Here is a 9,207-nt window from a genome sequence, read left to right as displayed (position 1 = left end):
TCAATAAATTACTCCACACAAAAAAAATTGCAGAAAACCAAAATCATTAACATATTTGAGGAAGCCTAATTTTTCTCCTTCATGAACAAATAAGTACTCCGTAGCAAAATCAATAATCAATAATCAATCAATAACCTACTACTAAAACAGACATCGGAGGTGACAAGGTCACATCATGGTGCTGTTTTTTTCCTCCAAATTTCCCCTTTCTTTTTAGCATTTTTTTTAGAATATTTATATAATAAATTATAATAACATTCTTTCAAATCTTGTATATTATCTTTGTAATAAATATTTTCCTTTTTATTTGATGTTTTTAATTGTTCCATACACATTTGCCTAAAATCTTAGTCCAACTCTTTTTGATTAATCATATAATTGATATTAACGAACTTACTTTAACCAGATTATTATTTGCCAAAAAAAGTAATATACGTCGTAATAGAATTGATTCATTTAATTGATATTAGTGAAATTACTTTAAAACTAACATGACTTGAATCTTCAAACGTGTTTTGTGTGCGGTGTAACCTTTGTAACACTGACCACCCTGTAATTTTTTTAATCTAATTCATGATATTATATATTAATCTTTTGCTTTGCCTTTTAATATAGATTATAATAATATAATTTCTATATATTTAATGTGTATGTTTTATCAAATTTTATTTGTTAAATTTAATTATTTTTTTTTAAAAAAAATTAGACTTATCGTGTATGGCACGGGGCCTAAGCTAGTTATAAGTAAAACAAAGTTGTCCAATCATTATAGCATTATTATATCAACAACTATATATAGGATCATTTAAATATATACTTTCCAAAAATGAAATTTTCTTAATTTGTTAAATTACGAAATAAAGATATCCAACGATAACATGCAAATAAAATGATCTACTATGATATGATCATTTTTATTTTAAAAAGTTGATATCATCTTAAATAATGTGACCCAAACATAGCTTTAGTACGTACATGTCTTTTTTATTTTTATTTTCTTTTTTAAAAAAAAAGACCGATTGTATTACTTGATTCATTTGGATTTTGGGTGCAATCACTAGCTCTCAGTCTCTCATTACGATCCAACTTAAAAAATTCAATTAGACCTTATATGAAACAAGGAACTAAAAAAATGAAAGAGCTCAAAAATTACTCCATACAGAAAAATTGCAGAAAATCAAAATCAGTAACATACCTAATTTTTCTCTTGATGAACAAATAAGTACTCCATAACAAAATCTATACTATATACTAAAGTAATCAACAAAAGGGATACTTGGCATAATTTTGTGAAAAATAATAATTGATTTATATATTTATTATATCAACAACTATATATAGGATCATTTACATAATAATTGATTTATATTTTTACAATTTTGCCACATAATAATTAAAGAAGGAAAATGATAAATATAGCCCTAAGGGCTATGTATAAGAAGCTTAAAATGGAAAGATTGAGGAAAGATTAACATTAATTACATCGATCTGTGTGTGATTTTGTCATGAATTTCCAACTTAATTCCATTTTGGAAAGTATATTTATTGCTTATACATAGCCCTAAGGGCTACATACTTACCTCCATTTTTTATTGGAAAATTTGTCAATTACTACCGCGTATTAATGCGTATTTGAAAATTACTACCGCGAAATAAAAAACTTGTGACTTACTACCGTAAAAACTTCAAAAAATTTGCGATTACTACTAATCTCCATTTTAAATCGTTTATGACGTCACTAACCCACGTTAAACCCATGGTTTACCTATTTAACCACCTAAAAATAAAAGAAAAATAAAAAAAAGGCCTAACCCATGGTTAACCCCCCCAACTACCCAATTCAGTTTCTCTCCTCCTTCTCTCTCATACCACACAAAATATTTGCAGCCTCTTGTATTGTTCTCCGCATCAAAGTCTGGACAAGCTACAAATCTCCTACCAGGGTTTTCTTTAGTCCAGGATTTCATAATTGAAGTGTTCAACCCACATTTGCATTTCCAACCCTTCCACCTTGCCCCCCTAAACATCTCCCTGTTGAGTCAACAACAAAAACATAAACTTTTATCACTTATTATCTTTAAATCTTAGTTTAATTCAAAGAAGTATACAATACCCCTAAATTTGTCAATCAAAATCGCACTAACCCTAAATTGCGAATTCCAGAAATGTCGTTAACCCCTAGAATTCTAACACAATTAAACAACACGTTTGGGAGCGAAATTAAACAAATTGAGAATTTACCTGAATCGATTTGAGGACACCTTCGAGGTATTAGTCTTCAATTTTGAGAAAGAGCAACAATTTGGAGAAATTTCTAAGTTGCTCAGTTTTCTAAATTGGGGGAAAAGAGTGAGGTTTAGTTATGTTAGTTGGGGGGTTAACCATGGGTTAGACCTTTTTTTTATTTTTCTGTTATTTTTAGGTGGTTAAATAGGTTAACCATGGGTTTAACATGGGTTAGTGACGTCATAAACGACTTAAAATGGAGATTGGTAGTAATCGCAAATTTTTTGAAGTTTTTACGGTAGTAAGTCACAAGTTTTTTATTTCGCGGTAGTAATTTTTAAATACGCATTAATACGCGGTAGTAATTGGCAAATTTTCCTTTTTTATTAGTTGACACGTATTCGTTTTTAGGATTTTTTTTTTTTTGTAAGTTGACACGTTTCTTTTTTGGATAAGTTTTATAACTTGCTTTTTAAGTGTACCCCACTTGTTTATCATTCTCTCTCACTCTCTCTCCTTTCCTTAATATGTGTGACTAAATTGAACATATCAACTAAATAGAAACGGAGAAAGTATATCATTATCCATTAAAGAATTGAACAAGATGACTAGATTAGAATAAAGTCTAAACCGGTTCGGTTCGAGTTTTTTTAGATAGGTGAGCTGTGAGCAGTCCATAGCACTGATTAGTGTGATTAATTGATTAGAGTGCAAACCGAAAATGCTTACAGCTTACTACTCCCTTTTGAAAGAATATCCCCGAATTAATGTAAATCACACTTTCTCTATTTTCTCTGTTTCACCTGTACATTGCCATGACAACCCCAACAAAGTCCACAATACATGATCTTCCTTCAATTTTGTCTTCTACTGGAACACATTTTCTCCTTCGTAACAACCTTCTTCAGGTACCCTTCTCTCTCTATTTCAACATGCTTATGATTATTGGAGCTTATTCATTGCTATATAATATTTCTCCATTTCTTAATTTCAGTTTTCTTCAATTAAATTCTGTGATCCCCTTTTTAATTGCTGCAAATTTGCTTCTTTTTTAAACCAATATTACACGTTTTAACTTCCGTTGACTTTGGGGAGAATCATTTTGAGGTTCAATGCTACATAGTTGATTTTAATTTGTGGGTTTTGATGAATATCAGATCATTTCCCACGATTTTTGAGAAATTTGATATTTAAGTTGTATTTATGCAATAAAATTAAGCCATTTTATGCAGTTTTTCTGTTCAGCATGTGAAAATCTGAATTAGAGAGGACATTGATTGACAAATGGGATCTTTCGATATGTTTAAACTAAGTTATGGTGTAATTCTTTGGATTTTATTGATCAATTTTGTGTTATAGTTAACATTGTTGGAAATTTTGTGTTTTCCCCGGATACACAAGAACAAATATGAACAAGAAATTACTTAATAATTAACAAAGTAATTTGGATTGGTGTATAAGAGAGAATACGGAACCACTGACTTGAAAACGATAATTGAACCCAGTTGGTGTGCTTGATTGTATTCAGCGATTCGCTCCCTAGGTTCACACATGACTGTCATTCTAAGGCGCACTTTAGCATGAGAGGTTGGATTCACATGAACCTGTGCACAGGAATATAAGGATGAAAGGTAGAAGAAAAATAAAGCTGTGAGTGTATATCTCATTGAGAATCACTGGATTTATATTGAAAAAGTTGAAGTATGTAACAACTAAGAGATGGCCAAAGATCATGAGATATGAATGCCATTAACAGAAATCTATTCAGGAAAAAAAATAAGGAAAAAAAAAATTTGACACCTCATAATAATAGAAAAATTACTCTTTGAATATACTCATAGAAATCTGAATATTGATCTTATTTAAGAGTATTAAAGATAGAATGTAATCTAAGAGAAACAAAATTGAAATTTCCACCAGATTATCAGTGTTTCAATTTGTGCCCTATTGAGTGGCCTTGTCCCGGTGGTTGGGGGAACTACCGACCTACAATTTTATTTCGCCACAATGTCAAAGTGCGTCATATAGTTTAGACGAAGTTTATTTACAGCTTTTACTAACATAAACATCTACATATGATGAAAAATTTACTGAATATGCAAGTGAAAGGTAGTTTATGAGGCGAATTTCAGCCACAAATATACTATTATGCTGTATTGGACTATCGGCTCTACTGTAACATTGAGTTTTCTAGTATCGTCCTAAAGGATGAGTTAGATTGGTCTCTTTGTAGGGGCTAGCCATATAAAATAAATGTAATGGTGTAAATCAGAATAACTAATGAATTCAACTTAATAAATATCATGAATGTTTGCTTACTCACTCGTTTTTGAAGTTTGTGATTTTTGTTTGATGTCATCTCCAGTTTCTTTGTTGAGTTCAATCTGATGTATGGTCTTTGTATGCAGGTCAGTATTGATACTTTGAAAGGAAAGAAAGTGGGGCTATACTTTGCAGCATCTTGGTGTGGGCAGTGTCGCCGTTTTACCTCAGTTCTTGTTGAGGTTTATAATAAGCTTAAATCTCAGGAAAAAGGTTTTGAGGTTGTTATAATCACAGCAGATGAGGATGATGAATCGTTTGACAAGTGCTTCTCGAAGATGCCCTGGCTGGCCATACCATTTTCTAATTCAGAAACTTGTGATAATCTAGATAAACTGTTCAAGGTGGAAGAAATTCCACACCTTGTAATCCTAGATGAAAATGGTAAGATTCTTATGGATAATGGTGTTGATATTATTCGTGATTATGAAGCTGAAGGGTATCCGTTCACTCCAGTAAGAATCAAGATATTGAAAGAGCAGGAGGAAACGGCTAGGAAGGAACAAACCTTTAAGTCTATATTGGTGTCTAGTTCTCGAGATTTTGTGCTCTCCACTAATGGTAAAAAGGTACTCCACATCGAATTAGAATGTGTTAGTAGTTTTTAACTTGGTTGAAATAGTAAATAATCTTAGAGTGTAAGATATGCTAGAAAATTATAGCTTGAAATATACAATTACTGCAGTCTACAAATTCTGAAGGCATTTTTCAGTCCAATGGGGGGGGGGGGGGGTTTGTATTGCATAAATCATTAGTTGTGTCAACTGTGGCAGAAATAGGATTACCTTCCTCCGTAGAAGGGTTCTGATTTCAGGGTCCTCTAACATGGACAAAGTTGTCACGTTTGTCCTGAAAAGTAAATTTAGTACAGACTGGGGATGGGTTTTTCTAAAACCAAATTCGATACTAGCAGTTATCATTAAGTATTGCTTCCCTAGCTACAGCATCTCCCAGTTGTTTTGCATTTCTTCCTCCGAATTCTGAAGGCATCTTGCTCTGCAAAAATGCAGGTCTCTGTTTCTGAGCTTCAAGGCAATACTGTCGGTCTATATTTCTCATTGTCTTCATACAGATCATGCATGAATTTCACTCCAGTACTAGTAGATGTTTATAAGAAGTTGAAGGCAAAGGGGGAGAAGTTTGAGATTGTTTTAATTTCCCTTGATGACGATGAAGAACTATTCAGCCAGGGATTGGCCAGCATGCCTTGGTATTCTTTGCCTTTTAAGGACAAGATTTGTGTCAAGCTGGCCCGTTATTTCAATCTCTCAGCTCTTCCCACGTTGGTGATAGTAGGACCAGATGGGAAAACCCTTCATACTAATGCAAAAGAGACAATAGAAGATCATGGAGTTGATGCATACCCTTTTACATCAGAGAGGTTTCAGGAGCTTGCACAGATAGAAAAGACAAGGCAAGAGGCTCAGACCCTTGACTCCATTCTAGTATCAGGGAAGCAGGATTTTGTTATTAATAAAAGTGGCACAAAGGTAATATGTTAAATGATATTTAGTAATACGGCTCAGATAATTGCTTATCTTATTATCTTATGTTAAAGCTTGAAATTATTTATAGATATGGCATACCAACAAATCAGCAATGTTGGTGAAGTCAGAAATTACTTCTTGCTTAATCTGCTATAGTTATTTATATCTGACTTGTATAATTGCTGAGTCCCTGGAAATTTATCTTGTGAGTTCTTTGATTTGATTCTTCTTCCAAGTTTTATCTGAACTCTGAGTCATAATAATGCCGTGTAATTAATTCTTCTAGTTTAATTTCTGCAGGTTCCTGTCTCCCAGCTTGTAGGGAAGAACATACTCTTGTACTTTGCTGCACATTGGTGCCCTCCATGTCGAGCATTTCTTCCAAAACTTGTTGAAGCTTATCAACAGATAAAGGCAAAAGATAATAACTTTGAAGTGATCTTCATCTCCAGTGACAAAGACCTAACTTCCTTCGACGAGTTCTTTACTGCAATGCCCTGGTTAGCTATTCCATTCGGTGACAAGAGAGAGGCTTATCTAAGTCGTTTATTCAAGGTCTTTGGGGCTCCTAAATTGGTCGCGATCGGACCTAATGGGAAAACCATCACAACGGAAGCCAGGGAACTCATTATGGTTCATGGGGCAAAGGTTTATCCTTTTACCGATGAGAGGTTGAAAGAAGTTGAATCTGAACTCGAGGAGATGACTAAGGGGTGGCCTGAGAAGGTGGAACATGCTCTTCATGAAGAGCATACACTTCTGCTCACAAGGCGTAATGTATATAAGTGTGATGGTTGTGAGGAAGATGGACAGTTATGGTCCTTCAACTGTGAAGAATGCGATTTCGATCTACACCCAAAATGTGCACTGACAGAGGTTAATGGATTCAGAGATCATAATTTGAAGGATCATGAAACTTCAAATGCTGGGTGGAATGATCATGTGTGTGTTAGTGCATCATGACAACTTGTATTGATGCATTTTCTTAAGACCTAAAATTTATAATTTTACTTTATGTCTGTAATTATGTTGTGAAGAGTTGAGGAAAACTAGCAGAGAAAGGCAGATCAAGGTGCTATTTTAGTAAAGCCCTTGATGTTGCATCAGTTGTAGTGAGGCATTGTAAATTTTGTTGAGAGCTTTTCTTTTTCTTTCTTTCTTTAGTTTCTTCTGCCCTCATAAGTTTATGTAATTGATCCTGTTTGGTGAATTCATTCCTCTGTTATAACAGTAAAGGTTGACATGGTTTTCAATGGACTATAAAGCTTATCTTGATTGCAGGCTCTAATCCTATTAGCTAATTGTAACACATACTAGCCACTAGAATAGATGCCAACTAACTTGACTAAAGTTTTATGATATTCAAGTATAGTACCAAAAGTTAGGATCGAATCTCATCTACATTGACCATACAACGCCTTTTACACCAAAAATAAAGGTCACCAGTTGTGCGCAAGTCGATGCAATTCAAGTGCGGCTAAGCGGCTTGATAAATTTCAAATTATAATTCTAATGTTCTTTAATAATGTCATATGGATGAGGGAAAAAATCCCACTTATCTCCTCAAAATAATATTTAAGGGATGATATAAGGACAAGGATAAAAGATATAAACCGATAAAAAACAAAATGACTATTTTGCCGAACAACTTTAATGGGAAGGAGAGTAAAAACAAGTAGTAATAAGGTTATTTACACCTTTATTGTAAGACAATTGATTTAAAGATAACTTAAATAATTTTATGGTAATTTTAATCCGGGTAACTTTTAATTTCTAATGATTTTGATTGTAATTTAATGTGTAACTAGTGTGTAGCACGGGCGATGCCCCAGTGGAAGTCGACTTTCCAACGTCCCGCTTTGGACTCATGACAGAAGATAGGAACCAGGAAGAAATGGAGGATAACTTGGCGCAGTTGAGGAATTGCGAGAAACAGCCCTGATCAGAATGGCAGCACAACAACAAATAGTCGCAAGAAGCTTCAACAAAAATGTCAAGGCAAAGACGTTCCAGTTAGGTGACTGGGTACTAAGGAAAGCGTTCCAAAACACAAAAAAACCCCGCCGATGGTAAATTGGCCCCCTCATGGGAAGGCCCGTACAAGATCACCCAAGTCATCAGCAACGACGTCTATCGACTGTGCGATCAACAAGGTAAATTTGTTCCAAGAAGTTGGAACGCAATTCATCTCTGAAATTACTATTTCTAAAGTATCAAAGCAGTGTCGGTCGACGAAAAGGTAAAACCTCCAATCTTACATTTGATTCATTTCAATTTGATTTCTTATTTCTACTACGAGTACTGACTTAAGCATCGGAGCTGAGGGCCGGCCAACGGTATTCTAACCATGTTGGTCTTGCAGAACACTGATCGATGAAATACACAGTGATGAAAATAGGAAACTTCGGTCATGACCTGAAGCATCAGTAAACAACGAAAAGAACAATCGACGTCGGCTACACTGACATCCTTTGAAAAGATGAGGAAAGCCGCCATTCAAACGAAAACATCGAAGCAAAACGAAGCCCAGGAAAATCTGACCTAGCGTCTGACGCCAAACACCCGACACCTGAACCATGAACTTAGTCTTCAATGTTCAGCGTCGACGCTGGGACGCAAAGGGCATTGGCAGCAACGAAAGGCCTAAACTTAAGTATACGCAGTCTTCAACGAATACCTTGTGTAATTGGAAAGACCAATGAATAAATAGTCGAAAAATTACTTTTGCTAGTTTTACATCTTTCGTCTATTACATTGTTTAGCGTATTTTGAAATAAATTTAATAAATAAATTTAATTATTTTTGCTAAGTTTTACATCTTTCCTTTTATTATAGTTTTAACTTAATTATTTTTCTAGCTTGCAAAATGTTTTGTTTCACACTTAACATAGTATATGCAGAGCAAAGACATACGTTGAACAGATAAAAACAAAAGACAAAGTACCATAGAAATGGTTATGACAAAGTCACAACGATGTCCAAAAGAGCCACTTGCCTCCAAGTGGAACAAAATATAAGAAACATCCAAAGCAAAAGAAATTCATCAACAACAAAAAACAGGAAGCAAAACTACATAATTAAAGCAGAACCATCACAAGCGATGGCCTTCAAGCATCGGCGTCATTATCCTCTACATCATCGTCAACATCCAGCCCATCAACGACGTCCTTGA

General features: G+C 34.2%; 1 protein-coding gene across 2 annotated transcripts; it reads left to right on the top strand.

The window, feature by feature from the left end:
* Positions 1–2,963: 2,963 nt before the first annotated feature.
* On the top strand, positions 2,964–7,265 carry LOC145581736 (putative nucleoredoxin 1). 2 transcript variants are annotated; one of them, XM_081638766.1, is made up of 5 exons: positions 2,964–3,134; positions 4,635–4,932; positions 5,005–5,117; positions 5,559–6,038; positions 6,336–7,265. In XM_081638766.1, exons 1-5 carry the CDS (start codon positions 3,042–3,044, stop codon positions 6,996–6,998), a joined length of 1,647 nt encoding a protein of 548 aa, XP_081494892.1. In that variant the 5' UTR covers positions 2,964–3,041; the 3' UTR covers positions 6,999–7,265. The 2 variants fall into 2 exon arrangements, with proteins under 2 accessions (XP_081494892.1, XP_081494891.1); XM_081638765.1 differs by having other exon boundaries at positions 4,635–5,117.
* Positions 7,266–9,207: the final 1,942 nt, after the last annotated feature.

This window comes from Chenopodium album, chromosome 15, assembly GCF_948465745.1.
Source record: "Chenopodium album chromosome 15, dcCheAlbu1.1, whole genome shotgun sequence".
In the NCBI taxonomy this organism is placed as follows: Eukaryota; Viridiplantae; Streptophyta; class Magnoliopsida; order Caryophyllales; family Amaranthaceae; genus Chenopodium; species Chenopodium album.
This window is presented reverse-complemented; position numbering and strand designations above follow the sequence as displayed.

Coding starts and splice junctions, on each gene's coding strand:
- LOC145581736 (XM_081638765.1), top strand. CDS start 3,042: ATGACAACCCCAACAAAGTCCACAATACATGATCTTCCTTCAATTTTG. Junction 3,135..4,634: donor TTCGTAACAACCTTCTTCAG/GTACCCTTCTCT, acceptor CTTTGTATGCAG/GTCAGTATTGATACTTTGAA. Junction 5,118..5,558: donor TCTCCACTAATGGTAAAAAG/GTACTCCACATC, acceptor GCAAAAATGCAG/GTCTCTGTTTCTGAGCTTCA.